The 14573-nt window shown below is 31.9% G+C and overlaps 3 protein-coding genes across 6 annotated transcripts; 2 read left to right on the forward strand and 1 right to left on the reverse strand.

Moving 5' to 3' along the window:
* Positions 1-1062: 1062 nt before the first annotated feature.
* Positions 1063-4069, forward strand: LOC127085982 (fluoride export protein 1). 4 transcript variants are annotated; one of them, XM_051026591.1, is made up of 6 exons: positions 1065-1248; positions 1451-1528; positions 1910-2008; positions 2166-2358; positions 2457-2878; positions 3593-4069. In XM_051026591.1, exons 1-6 carry the CDS (start codon positions 1102-1104, stop codon positions 3827-3829), a joined length of 1176 nt encoding a protein of 391 aa, XP_050882548.1. In that variant the 5' UTR covers positions 1065-1101; the 3' UTR covers positions 3830-4069. The 4 variants fall into 4 exon arrangements, with proteins under 4 accessions (XP_050882550.1, XP_050882548.1, XP_050882549.1 ...); XM_051026590.1 differs by having other exon boundaries at positions 1070-1248; positions 1445-1528; XM_051026593.1 differs by lacking the exon at positions 1910-2008 and having other exon boundaries at positions 1063-1248.
* On the reverse strand, positions 3886-5712 carry LOC127085981 (inactive protein RESTRICTED TEV MOVEMENT 2). Its single transcript, XM_051026589.1, has 2 exons — positions 5471-5712; positions 3886-5218 (listed from the first exon to the last, which is right to left on the reverse strand). Exons 1-2 carry the CDS (start codon positions 5571-5573, stop codon positions 3972-3974), a joined length of 1350 nt encoding a protein of 449 aa, XP_050882546.1. The 5' UTR covers positions 5574-5712; the 3' UTR covers positions 3886-3971.
* Positions 5713-10297: 4585 nt separating this feature from the next.
* LOC127085983 (bifunctional protein FolD 1, mitochondrial) lies at positions 10298-12987 on the forward strand. Its single transcript, XM_051026595.1, has 5 exons — positions 10298-10583; positions 10682-11004; positions 11995-12231; positions 12317-12484; positions 12562-12987. The coding sequence occupies exons 1-5, from the start codon at positions 10391-10393 to the stop codon at positions 12727-12729; spliced, it is 1089 nt and encodes a 362-aa protein (XP_050882552.1). The 5' UTR covers positions 10298-10390; the 3' UTR covers positions 12730-12987.
* Positions 12988-14573: the final 1586 nt, after the last annotated feature.

Here is a 14573-nt window from a genome sequence, read left to right on the forward strand (position 1 = left end):
AATTTTCTCTGAACTATGCATCATAATACGATAATCACTATCATTTTTAACCGAATCCCAGATACGATGTTCTCCACTATTGTTGTACACCGTAACAAGCCTTTTAATTCTTTTGATCTTTTTACTGTCTGCAACATCTCCATCTAACCAACAGATCAAAATCCCCTAAAGGTGCTCGAAAGTCTCCATATTCCAGAGTCGGGTCTTCATCGGAGGCTTTACTTCCGAATAAATTAAATTGACATTTCTCTTGATAATATAACATGACATTTTGAAGAAAAATTGAAGAAAGAGTTAGAAGATGGGTTGAAAATGGTGGGGAGGGAGTGACCTATATATAGAAAAACTAAAACAACACAGGAACCACAAGCAATGACACATGCACCTAAAAATTGAATGCATGCGCCACATCTATTGACTACTTATAAAGGCATGCATTTTAAGCTATGGAGCCTTAGACCAAAACATGAGTGCATGTGTCACATGTAGGTACGCATCCTCTTGGGGAGAATTGTTTTTGTTTGATATTTAAAAAAAATAGTTATTTAGGGATTTTATTTAAAAAACATTGTTATTTAAAATAAATAATACTTTTTTCAAAAAATAGTAAAATGTAAATTATGAAAAGTACAAATATTAATTATTAAAAAATTGTAGAGAAGTGAGTAGGGAGCGTCAGTCTGCCAGATAAATAAAGTTAAGAAAATGAAATTAATTTATAAGCATTTATCGATCAATTAGGATTTTTGTTGTCACAAATTGTTTGTTATGGAAAGCAAAACAATAAAAAGTGTAAAAGAATGAATCATGAGAAGAAGTTGAAGGTGCTATTCTTCCATTATAAATATTTGAAAGTAGTTGAAATTATTTGATATCATAATCATCATTAAATTAGATTTAGTGGATCAAATACAGATACACAGTCAAAATAATTCTAATCGTTTGATCTTGATCGGACGCTCAAGGCTGAGTTCGAACTCCTCTAATTTATAAGAAAACAATTTATTTTTAAGTTCATTGAATTTAATTTTTAAATAAATAAATTGTTTATTCAACAAATCTATAAAAAAAATCTGAGCTAATTTATTATTCATTGAGTTCATGAAATCACACATACCACATGAAATGGAGCATGATGTTGGGGTTAACAAATTGCAGCTTCATCATGGTGCATCCAATTCTCTAACATCTGAGCAAATGTTCCCTCTCTTAACCAATGAAAGAGAGGGTTCTCAAAATCTACAGCATGTGAGTTTTGTTCAACTTTTTTTCAACATTCACTGCTTATATTAACATTGTTCTTGGTTTCAATTTCTACACCGTCAATGAATTTAATCATAACTACTTTAAAGTTACACATATAAATTGATTATGATTATGAAAGAAATTTTACTCTTTTTGCTTCCTTATGGTAAACGATGCAATTGTGTGTGTTGTGAACTAGTTGCAGGAAACTAATGAAGAATTGCCAGAGTTATTGGATTATGCTTCATATCTTATTCATTTGGCCGTTTTTGGTATTCTTGGGGTAATATTCTATCTTCTGAACTTCAACTTTAAGAAAATGATTATGTGAGCAGTTAATATTTTTGGGAGAAGCATTATTTCCGTAAGTCGGAAAATTATAGAATAATCGAATGTAACTACATATGTATGTGTCAGACACCTGACACGGCACCATGGCCGCTATGGCAGATATAAATGTCGGTTTTGGGGCATGCTGCAATGGTAAACATAGGTCGATATTGCGGGTTTTTCCGCCATAATCCGCCGTATCGGAGCTGCTACGCGGACGGTATGGCGGGATTTTGGCTCTCTGCCATGTATGCGAAAGATCTATCAATAGTCTTGACTCTTGAGCATGATAATAATTCATTATTTTTTGTTTTGTTTTGCTGTTATGATGCAGGTATTAACTAGATATATATTGGACAAGCTATTTGGTCCTAGTGTTGGTAATGTGACTAGTGACAAAACCATTCTTTATCTTGACCTTCCTTCTAATATGGTCCTTACTTTGCTCCCTTCCTCACTCTTTTTGTATAATCCGAACGTGTTTGGATTGACTTATTTGAATTTATCTGATTTTAAGAAACTTCATCGTCTAACTTTTCCTTACGCCCTTACGTGCCAACGACTTTTTTTTTTTATGAATATGTTTCTAGGTTGGTTCTTTTCTGATGGGTTGGTTTGGTGTTGTATTCAAACAAGACATATCAAATGTGTCTGAGTATCTGGCTGTTGCACTCACAACTGGTTACTTAGGGAGTCTAACAACGTTTAGCGGCTGGAATCAGAAAATGCTCGAACTCGGCGTTACCGGAAATTGGCTCTTTGCTGTTCTTGGATATCTAATAGGTAAACATAAGAACGGAAACTTGATAAGCATGTTTTTCTCATTCAAAACTTTGGTCTGTAATGCTAGGACGAGCTTTTGAGTAATTGGAATTCTTCAGGGCTTTTTCTTGTCGCGTTTTCGATCATATTCGGTATAGAAACAGCTAAGGGTTTCAAGTGGCTTCTCAGAAGGCCAAACACGAGCTCGAGAAGTGAAACTAGTAGAGACAAGATCAATGTAAAGGTGAAAAGTTTCAAGAAACAGTTGGTGGTTATGGTGGTGTTATTGCTGGTTTTAGGCTTTTTATGGTGTGTTAGTGGTGTGTTAATGATTTCTGAGTTCAAGAATGATGAAAATTCTTTTCTGTGGATTGCTTGCATAGTTGGGCCTCTTGGTGTGTGGATTAGGTGGCTTTTGGCTCCATTGAATAGACATGGATTAGGATCAAGAGGTTTGTTGAACTGGATTCCATTTGGAACTTTGATTGCAAATGTCTCTGCTGCTTGTATCATGGCTGCACTTGCTACAACAAAGATATATGTAAGTTTACATCTCTCTTAAGTTTTTAGGGGTCCTGTGTAAGTTAGTTACGGTATAACTGTGGAAAATTTTTCCACGGTTTAACTCTGACAAATATTTTATGAGGTTCTATTTAGACACAGTTTAACCCTGATAAATTTTTGGCTCTTTGCGGTAGTTAAAGCTATTTATGGTTCAACTCAGTTCAAAAACCAAACTGAACTATCGCAAAAGGTCATCCGAACCGAACCAAACCGTTTCAATTTATGCATAACCAAACCGAACAAATATTATTGGTTTGATATACCGAATCGGAATTCCAAACCGTTAGAAGACAGTTTTTTCCAAAATCAAACTATTCCTTAAAGAGCCAAACCATTATACTTTTTTTGATAAAAAAATTTAAACTTTCTCAACATTTTTCATTTTCAGTTTCGGTTTCGGTTTGGATTATTTGCAATTTGGCTTGGTTATAGAACTATTTGTGCAACATGGTTATGTTCACTAACCATATATAACAACGGTTCGGTTATTTTAATCTTAGTTCAGTTCCGTTCGATGGTTTTTTTGAACAGTCCTAACGATAGCCCGCCTTACACGCCTTTAAAGACGGTCCTGAATTCAACTACCTTATCAATCTTAGGTTCATATTTGTATGAACTTGTATATATATAAGCTTTTTTAAAGAATCAGAAGTAGTTTTGTGATCATATATATCTCACTTGTCTGATGCAGGTGAACACCAGAGATTGTGATACTATTATAAAAGGAATACAATTTGGTTTGTTGGGTTGTTTGAGTACTGTCTCTACCTTTGTTGCTGAGTTCAATGAAATGAGAGAAAGCATGCATCCTTGGAGAGCATATGTTTATACTGTAATCACAATATGTTCCTCATTCTTTTTAGGGATCTTAATCTTCTGTATACCTATTTGGAGAATAGATGACGGATTGCGCAATTTCGAGAACTAGATTATAGCGTTGCGGAATTTGAACAAACGGCTATTGTTCTGCAACCCGAAACAAAGTAAGCTCGTAATGTAAATTTTGATTTATTTGTCAAGTATGATACAAATATGATAGATACTATAAATCTTATAGACATGCAATTTGTTTATGATTTACGCGATGAACGATACTTGTAAGAAGCGTAAACACCGAGCGCTACGACAAGAATTGTTGCACCAGTGTAAATTAGCTTTTGTTTATCTTCTTCATTGAACCTCTTTGCATAGTTAGTTACAGCTTGAGTTGTAGACAAAGCCATGTCTTTGATTCTTGTTCTTGTTGATTCACCAAAGCTCTTTTTATCGCCTTTTTTCTCATCGCCGAATTTATCTTTGATCATTTCCTTTCCTTTCTCCATGTATGTTTTCATCTGAGGAAAAGTTTCAGCTTTTGCAGATTCTTTGCTTTCTTCTTTAGTTTCCTCTTCAAGTGTAGGGGAAGAATCATTCATAACTTGTGGATTTTCTGATTCTGTAGTTTTCTTAAGGTGATCCTTGGTTTCTTCCTTTACAAGCTTTTGATTTTCCTTGTTCTCGTCTTTTGCGGTTTCTTCTGTTTGAAGTTTTGCATCTTTTGTATCCGCGGCTTTATTGGGATTTTCTTGATCTTGACTCTTTTGAGGCATAGACTGATGCGTTTCTTCTGATGGAGTCGAAGTCTCGTGATGAGATTTTTCCTTACTTTCAACTTTTGTAATTTGAGATTCTTGAGAAATTTCTTGTTGACGCTTTTTGTGTATAGACTCCTTTTGAGAAATTTCTTCTCGACCCTTTTGTTGTAAAGATTCTTTTTGAGAAATTTCTTCTCGATCCTTTTGAGGTACTGACTCGTTTTTTGAAATTTCTTCTCGACCTTTTTGAGATACAGATTCTTTTTGAGAAATTTCTTCTTGACCCTTTTGAGCTATAGACTCTTTTGTGGCTTCTTGCGAGGTCGGATTCTCATCGTCTTTTGTAACTTGATCTTTTTGAGAAATTTCTTCAGGACCCTTTTGAGACGAAGTCGATTTTTGAGCATCTTGTGGAGTAGCATATTCTTTATTTTCAACATTGGATTTAGGATCTTGATGAGAAGTGTTTTCTTGATCCTTTTGATCATTTACCTTAGCATCACTATTATCTTCAATTGGTTTTTCTTCTTGTTGAGGAACTTTACCTGGAATATTTGGCATTGTAAGAGTGACAGTTTTTCCATCAAACTTACCTCTAATACTGCCAATATCACAATGTGATGGAACTTGATACTTTTCATTGAAACGCATCTTTTTATTTGATCCAATTGATCTTTCACCAAAAACTCTCACCCTTCCAAAATCATACTCAACTTTAGCACCAATATCTTCTTTTGTAAAACCTATAAGATACATTCAATAATTTACAAAAAAATAAAGAAATAAAATCATGTTATTTAGCTTTTAAAATAATAAAAAAAAACTATAAAAAATACTAACTATTGTAGAGACATTGTCGAACACATATGGACATATTTTTAAAATTAGTACGCCATGTTAAAGAAAATTAGTTTACTCTCGACCTGCCGATTTCGGCCTAATTAATTTAAAAAATTGTTTTAAAAGATATATACATAAAATAAATTGTGCAATACCATCGGGAATGTGAACAATGAGAATGTGTGATTTTGGAGTATTCTGTGTTTCAATTTTTGGATTCAAATCTTCATAGATATATGATTCGAAAATAGACGCCATTTCTAGTTTTTCTCTCTTGTTTGCCTTGAAGTTTTAAAAAACTGTGACAATGCTGTAATGGAACTTGAACAAATTAGATTTGTTGATTCATATATATATAGTGAACAGTTTTGAAAGAAATTGTTGAGTTTTCTTTGAAATGAAAGCAATCTATTTTGGTTGCTTTAAGGTGATCTAGCTTCATGAATTTCCTCGAGTCATATGTGAGGTATAACTTGTTCAATGGAAGTTCTTTGTTTAGTTCATACATTGAAAGTTTCCATCAAGAGAAGGTAAGGTAAAAACCATATTATATATATATATATATATATATATATATATATATATATATATATATATATATATATATATATATATATATATATATATATATATATATATATATATATATATATATATATATATATATATATATATATATATATATATATATATATATATATATATATATATATATATATATATATATATATATATATATATATATATATATATATATATATATATATATATATATATATAAAATAGTTATCTGAGCCGTTTCAAGATATATAAAAGATTAAAATAATTTTTTAATTAAATTTTTAAAAATTAATTAATTAAATTTGGTTAGAAGTTGAACCAATGGCTATCAAAATCTCTCTTTCATCGATTTCACTAAAGAAATATTTACAATAAATTTAACACATTAGTATTAATAAGTAAATAGAACTTTTTTTTTGAAATATTTTATTTGATTCAAAATTTTGAAGACAAATTTTAATTTTGATTGTTTGACCCTTGTGTCGACATGAATCAAATCATATAAAAATAAGGATTTAATATTTTTGATTCATATAAAAATAAGGATTTAATATTTTTTTTTGTCTTGTATCTTTTCGTCGAGGTTCATATTGATTTATTGATTTAAAAAACGTTCATTTTTGTTTCTTAATTATTCAAACAAAGTCACGTTTGTCTTTGACGTCAAAGGTGTTAGTCAAAGTCAATCCAAGAAGTCAGATATCACTTAGATGGAATAACAATCACTGAGGTGAATAAATTCTTGTTGGGTTGTATGTGAACATTGGTGAGATGGAATACTTAATGAGATTTACAAGTAGCATTGCTTTCATTACTCTCATATTTTGTCTTAGAGTTAATGAAGGAAGAACGAAGGAGTGTTGCTGCGAATGCGAACGAAGGAACTCCCCAAGAAGTCTCCGAACGAAGGAACGAATCATGAAGTAGGAGGAAATGAAACGAGGCAAGTGTTTTTTAAAACGAAAAGAGGAAGACAAGTCTATTGGTAAATATAACTTTTCAACCCTTTTTAATTTAAGGTTTGTTGAGTTTTTATTTTTCACCCCTTTTTAATTTAGGGATTATTGGATTTTCATTTTACTAGGTTTAATGTGCGGGATTTAACGAATAATATTCGTTTTAGGGTATAGTCTCTGTCAACTTGCAAGATCATAGCTGCTCATGCAGGAAATGTCAGTTTACAATATTGTTATGTGTTCATATAATATTTTCCTTGAAGAGTATGGACTTGAGGATAAAATAGTACAGTCCTGATATTTTAAAAAAAAATTATGAGGTATACAAATATGTTATTTAACATGTTAATTGGTATAATCTTTGAGAAATGACAAGCTATCCTGATGTGCAGCCACATCCCTTCAGAAAAGTGTCAGGTAGGCCAGAAAAAAAAAGGAATCTAGAGCAATGAGAAATTGATGGCTCTGATTGCAAAATGAGGAGGACATGATTACATGTTAAATGCAGTAGGTGCAAGAAAAATGGTCATAACCTGAAAACTTGTAAGGTTCCACCTTAGGCAAGTCATAATCAGTCTACTCAAGAAACTCAAGCTCAAGCTCAACCTAGTTAATTAGAGGTAACTCAAGTACAACCTTAACCTAGTCAATTTGAGGCAAGTAAGGAAATTCACTCATGTAGATCAAAATCTGCTAAGGCAACTAGATCAAGACCTGCTCAAGCAAATCAGGAAAGTGGATCAAGACCTGTTAAGGCAAGTGGATCATGACATGTGGTCAAGAAGTTTAGCATAAGGAAACCAACTAGAAGTGTTGGATGACCAGGTCTTACAACCAGGTTAAGTGCGACAAGGAATGTCCCAAGCCCTACAACTAAGCTCAATTCGTCTCAAATAAGCATGAAGACAAATTAGATTTTTTTTGAAACTCTATTTTGGTTTAGGATAACTATGATGTTAACTTAGATGCCTTTTAGAAATCTGTTTTGGTTTAAGATTGTTATAATATTAAGTTATATGTATTTTGGAACTCTATTATGATATATTAGGTTATCTTTTTATGTGTTGCGTTATCTTTTGGTACTCTATTTTGGTATTGTGTCTTTGACGGACTTGCTGATTAATGAATGGCGTTTAAAGTTTTTTCATTCTATGTTCAATGATTTTTGTTTACTGATACAAGAAAAATCAAATATATACCAGAAATAAATTTGGCATGTCAAGTTGATGCTGAAAACAATCTAGACGTATACAAGAAACAAATTTGGTTTGTCAAATTGATGTTCAAAACAAACCAAATCTATATCAGAAATAATTTTGATATGTCAAATTGATGTTCAAAACAAACCAGATATATACCAAAAACAAAGTATACCAATTTGGTTTGTTAAATTAATGTCAATTTGATGTCAAAAAAAAGAGTACACCTCAAACATATATTAACTGATAAAAATTAAAACTTGAATTCCATTTCATTAATTTAAAATTATATTACAAAATCAACCCACACATAAATTAATAGGGACAAAATTACATAATTAAAATATTAAATTATACATTAAAACAATTCTTTCACTTCATTGTGTTCTTGAGAGTCACTTCAAAATTTTCTAACTCTTGCTTTTGTGCATCAATTTTGCCCTTTTGTCTTTCAATTCTTCCTTCACAATTTATAATGTTGATTTTCATTTTCTTTTGCTAAAATTTCCAACTTCTTTTTTTTCTTCATGATAAATATGTCTTTATCATCTTTTACTTTATCATAATACCAAGCAAAATGGTCACATTCATTTTTAATAGTCCCCTGCGTGAGTTTATGATAACATTACACACTATCCCAAATTAAAATTGAAAATTTAGAACAAAAATCATACCTCATAGTGTGGATATTCCCAAAGTTGCTTCTTGAAATTCTTAAATGTTGTTGCCCTTCTAAGCATAACCAAGTTTCCACACTAACCATAGGACTTCATTGCTTCTTTGAAGAAGATGAATAAACCCTCAGTTCGAAAATGTTACTATCTTCTCCACCATTACTAAAAACTTTTAGAAACGGAGACGAATTTGCATACAACATTCTATTTCTCCATTCTTAGAATAGAGATGCCCTAACTTGAAGAAGAATGTAAAGATGCAGAATATATGTAAAGAATCAAGATTGAAGAAGAAGTATTATGAACCCTAATTCGTAAGGTTGAAGAAGAATCACGAAGTATCATGATGGAGATTTTAAAAAGAGAAGATTTATAACATGTGATCTTATATGGCTCCCACGTCTGGGTGACTAGGACAAAACGTTAAAAATTTAAACACGTTTAAGAAAAATGGTTAAGACGGATAGTTTTGAAACAATTAATAAAATTGAGGGATCAAACTGATCGTTTTTAAAATCAAAGGACTAAAATGAATCTCAACCAATAAATATTGGATGATTAAACCAAAAATAAATCATTTTCTAAAACTTGGACATAAATTTTAATTAGAGTAGTTAGTTAGCCAATCTTATTTAATTTTATAATTGATTTATGAATTCAAATTAAATTTAAAAATTATAATTGAATATACCGTTTTTATTTTTTAAATATACATCTTTTTCTTTATCTATTTATTTAGTTATTCTCTTTTAATATATAACTTTTAAACATATATTTATATTGATATTGACTAATTATTAAATCACTATGAATTTTGTATTGTTAAATCATTTAGTTAATATTTATGTAGAAACATCTAATTACGTGATATTTTATTTATTCATGAAAAAAAATCAATCAAATTATTAAAAAGATTTTTTTTAAGTAATAATGTTTTTTAAAATAAATTCTAAAATAATTAATTTTAAAAAAAGTAAAACTAATCACATTTCAAACAAAAATAATTTGCTAACAAGAAGCGTAGCCATACCAATTGACGCATGTATACAACTTTTGTACATAGTAGTCACTGTCTGTGGCACATGCATACAACTTTTGTACACAGTAGTCAGTGCCTGTGGCTACTGTATTGTCTTGTTATACCAACTTTTGTAAACAGTCCTCATTGTCTATAGTACAGGCTTCTAGAAGATGCATGCATACTTTTAGAGGATGCATGAATGCGTCACATGCAATGACATGACCTATATGCATGTGTTCGAAAGTTGTATACATGCGCCAATGAATTTGACTATATTTCTTATAAGTGTTTTTTTTTTTTAATTTGAAACATGATTGTTTGGTAGTTTTTTAAAAATATAATTACTTTAGAATTTATTTAAAAAAATATGTTAATATGAATTAGTTATATAATAACATCAAATTATAGAGGCACGTATTAGAAATTGTAACATAAGTGAAATTTTAACCATCAAATTATTAAAAAAGTGTGAATTTATTTTTTCTTTATTAGCTTTATTGATTTTATAGTGTATTTTTCTTATTCTTTCTAATATTTTACAATATATGTGGCGTGGCAGAACACAGAACACGTCAAAGGATTTAGCTAAGAGTTCTTCAAATCCACACACATTGAACAAACAACATTGTTGTCACCAAAAATACACTAATTTTCACAAACAAACATGAAAAAATCTTTACATTTTCGCTCTTTTTTTGAGACAACACCATGGCATAAAACTCTCAGAAAAACATTGCATTTTCATTCTTTTTCTTCTCCACCTTCTTGTACTTTTCTTGGCCCTAATCTTCCTGACGTTTGGATACCTAAAGAGAACAACACTTCCCCTCATACCCTTTTGCCACAAAGTTTCCAATGTAAGTTCTAACATCTGTTTTGGTCATTTTAAGTTAAAGGGTCATTGAATTTTATAGAAACTAAGAATTTTTTTTTTTTTTTGTGGTGTAATTTTTAGGGTCTAATGATGGTCATAGTGCTAGAATCATTGAAGGTAAACCAATTGCTAAACAGATAAAGCTGAAAGTGGCTGATGAGATAAGAAAGATGAAGAGTGAGATTGGGAAGTTTCCTAGATTGGCTGTGGTTTTGGTAGGTGATAGAAAGGATTCTCATACTTTCATTCATGTTAAGATGAAAGCTTGTGATAAAGTTGGAATTGGAACTGTGGTTTCTGAGTTGCCAGAGAGTTGTACTGAAAATGAACTGCTTGATGTTGTTTCTGGTTTCAATGATGATGATGATGTGCATGGGATTGTTGTGCAACTCCCTTTACCTCAGGTTGTTTGTTCATATAACTTTTACATCCTTTTAATTGTTATTATTGTTGTTGTTTACCATCTTAGAATTCGGATTAGGCTTAACTTAACCCGCGCGAAATTGGTTATAACTGGTTTGTAAGGTGAGAAATGTCGGCTACTTAAAGAGTTTTTCGAGTCGAATCACAACTAATGTGAAACTCTCAGACACACTTCTTGTGTGATTGAGGTGGCGAAGTAACAGATGATCCAACAGATCTTAGATAGGTTTGCAATAGTTGTGGATTCTAGAGTTGTCGAGGTGGAAAAGAAAAAGCACTAGCGGAAAAAATCAAAACCGAAAGTGAACAGCGACAGTGATAGGGTTTTGTTTGGTTATGATGAGAAGAGATGTAGGAAACATTGAGAAATCAAATGTAGAAGTATCATGTTGAATCTAGAAATGTCGTGGTAGAAATGAATAAGATCACTAGCGAAAAATATCGAAACCGAAAGTGAACAACGACAGTAATAGGGTTTTGTGTGGTTATAACAATAAGAGATGTCCGAAACATTAAGAGATAAATGTAGAAATATCATCTGTGGAGACAAAAAGAATCGTAACTCTGATACCAAGTTAAGAAACATGACATCTATGATTGAGAAAGGTTACCTCCGAGTGATTATATCGAGTGTATTTATAGGAAACAAACTAGTAACTAACTACTAATATCTTAATAGTTTTTTTTTGAAATCTTGGTATCTGGGCTTGCGACCGACTATCCAAGGCGATCAATCCCATTGTCCACTAGCAGGGCCCTGTTTAAAGTCAGAGCAAAACTCTGTATGGACTGACCCAACACAGAAATTGTTAGCACTTATCAGGATTCGAATTCAGGATTCGAATTGATCTAAAGTCTGTCATTTGAGTAAAATAAGAAAATTTGTACTCATAAGATTTAGTTTCTTGGCATTGATTGGTGATTTGGACCTGTGTAATGAATAAGTTATATTTCTAAAACATTTGATGCAGCATCTCGACGAGGAAAGAATTATGAATGTTATTCGTCCTGAAAAGGACGTCGATGGATTTCATCCTTTAAATATAGGAAACCTTGCAATTCGAGGAAGAAAACCCTTCTTTATACCTTGTGCCTCAAAGAGCTGCATTGAGTTGTTACTTAGACATGGTGTCGAAATCAGAGGGAAAAGAGTTGCGATAATTGGAAGAAGTAAAATTGCAGGATTACCAACTTCATTGCTATTGCAGGTAACAAAAAAAAATGTTGTTGCTGAGAATCGAGAAGAAAATGTTTCAATTGCTATATGGCTCTGATTTCCCGTCTTTTGAGTAGAGGCACCATGCAACTGTCAGTTTGTTGCACGCGTACACGAAGAATCCTGAACAGATAACGTCTGAAGCGGACATTATCGTCACGGATGTTGGAATCGCGAACATAGTTCGTGGCGATTGGATAAAGAAAGGAGCTGTGGTTATTGACATGGGAACAAATCAAGTTAAGGTAAAAACTAAGAAAACTTTGTTCCTTATGAATCTGTTCTTATTTTGATGTGGTTAAATTAAATGTATAATCTGCAGGATTCCAACAGCGGAGTCTTTCGTGTCACGGGAGATGTTTGCTTCGACGAAGCGGTCAAGGTGGCATCGGCCATTACACCAGTTCCCGGAGGCGTAGGACCAGTTACAATTTCAATGCTTCTCTCGAACACACTTGATTCGGCGAAACGTGCATTTGGGACGAATTGATTGTTTCTTGCTATACAAGTAAATGAATATCATCATTACATTGCCTCTTCTGAGAAGCCTAGTGATGTTTCCTTGAGTGATGAAAATGCAATTTGTTGAAGCTAACTTACTATATGATATGTGACAATATAAAAATGCAGTTTTGATTGTTCTGCTCCTTATCATGTAGATGATTTAAGATTGTTGTAGATAATTTTGTAACTTTTGTATAACTAGGAGAAATCTTCATTTTTTATAAAGTCCTTAAGTGTTGGGTTTCGTTTGGTTTTAATCACTAACATTAGGTTACGAAAAAAAGAGGAGGTGGCAAATGTAAGGTGACGTGGCACCAGTGACAAGACATGGGAGGACGAAATCCAAAAGAAATTTTTTATAAAACATCTTCTTTCTCAATCCATCTCCAACCTCTATTTTTTATCACATTCAAACTCCATCTTCAACCTCCATTTTTTCTCACTTTCACCCTCATCTTATGTTCTACAAACTCCATTTCAAAAAGTAACTACCTTTCCCTCTATTCCCTATCTCATTCTTCACAAAATTCTTATGTCTCTCTTCTCATCAACCCCGTAATCCATGGAGTTCCATAAGCAAATCCATATTTTGTGTGTTTTGTAGAGACAAAATGGGCGTCCCTATGCTAAATTTTGGGTTTCGAAAAATTTTGGGTTTGAATTTTTTGTGTTTATATGAAGGTTGAGGATGAAGATATGAAAGCAAATTCAAAATTCGGACTTAAATGGTCTTTTCGTTTCTGTAAGTTGGCGTATTTTTGGTTTTATTAGTCTAAATATATATATTTTTTATTTTAGTCCCTAATTTTGGATTTTTGTTAGTGCATTTTATTTTCAACTCAGAATTACAACAAAAGAATCATAATCCGGGGGCAATGTTCATTTTTCCCATCATATAGAAAGTGTTCACTTGGTTTCACAATAAAATATTTTAAATCAATGGTGTAGCTCAAAATCTCTTGACTAACATTAGAAATTGAAGTATTTATCTAGTAAGAAAGTAAGGTTAGTAAGAAAGTAAGGTTGGTAAAGTCATGAATCTAATAATAGGCAAACACTTCTACCGTTGAAGAATATAAATAAACCATGAATCTAACTATTGGTAGAGCCAACATGAAAAATTTTACACAAAAAAATTGGTCTAACACCTTGACAACAACACATCAGTCATTGTTTCATAGGTAAAACAAAGGAAAAATATTTAGAAGAGGAGACATACATTCTAGGGTTTGGGTATGAAGATTAAAATGAGAATGCAATTAAGAACGATGCTTGGACCGATTGAGAACAATGAACAATGTTGTTCATGGTGAAATGGAGTTTGGAGATGAGAAAAATGGAGGTTAATGTTGGAGGTTGAAGATGATAAAATGGAGGTTGGAGATGGAGGTTGAAGGTTAGAGATGAGAAAAAAAATGGATGTTGGATATGAAAAAATGGAGGTTTGATGGAAAAAAAGAGGTTAAAGATAGAGGTTGGAGATGGATTAAGGAATAAAAAGATAGATTTTAAATTTTTTTTTTTTTTAGATTTCATCCCTTCAAGGCCACATCAGTAAAATGTTTGTCACATCATCTTTTTTGTTATAAATTCTCAATGGCAGAGATTAAACTCAAAGGAAATTCAACACTTAAGGACTTCGTCAAAAAAAAGATTTAGAGACTAAAATAAAAAAACACGCCAACTTATAGGAACAGAAAGACTATTTAAGCCTTATTTGTTTTATTATGAGACATAATTTGTTTGATTATGTGTGGATATTCAACAAACACAAAGGTAATTTTTTTCTAGGGTGAGATCTAAATGGACATGTATGTACATCGAGAGGTT

This window comes from Lathyrus oleraceus, chromosome 5 (assembly GCF_024323335.1).
Source record: "Lathyrus oleraceus cultivar Zhongwan6 chromosome 5, CAAS_Psat_ZW6_1.0, whole genome shotgun sequence".
NCBI lineage: Eukaryota > Viridiplantae > Streptophyta > Magnoliopsida > Fabales > Fabaceae > Lathyrus > Lathyrus oleraceus.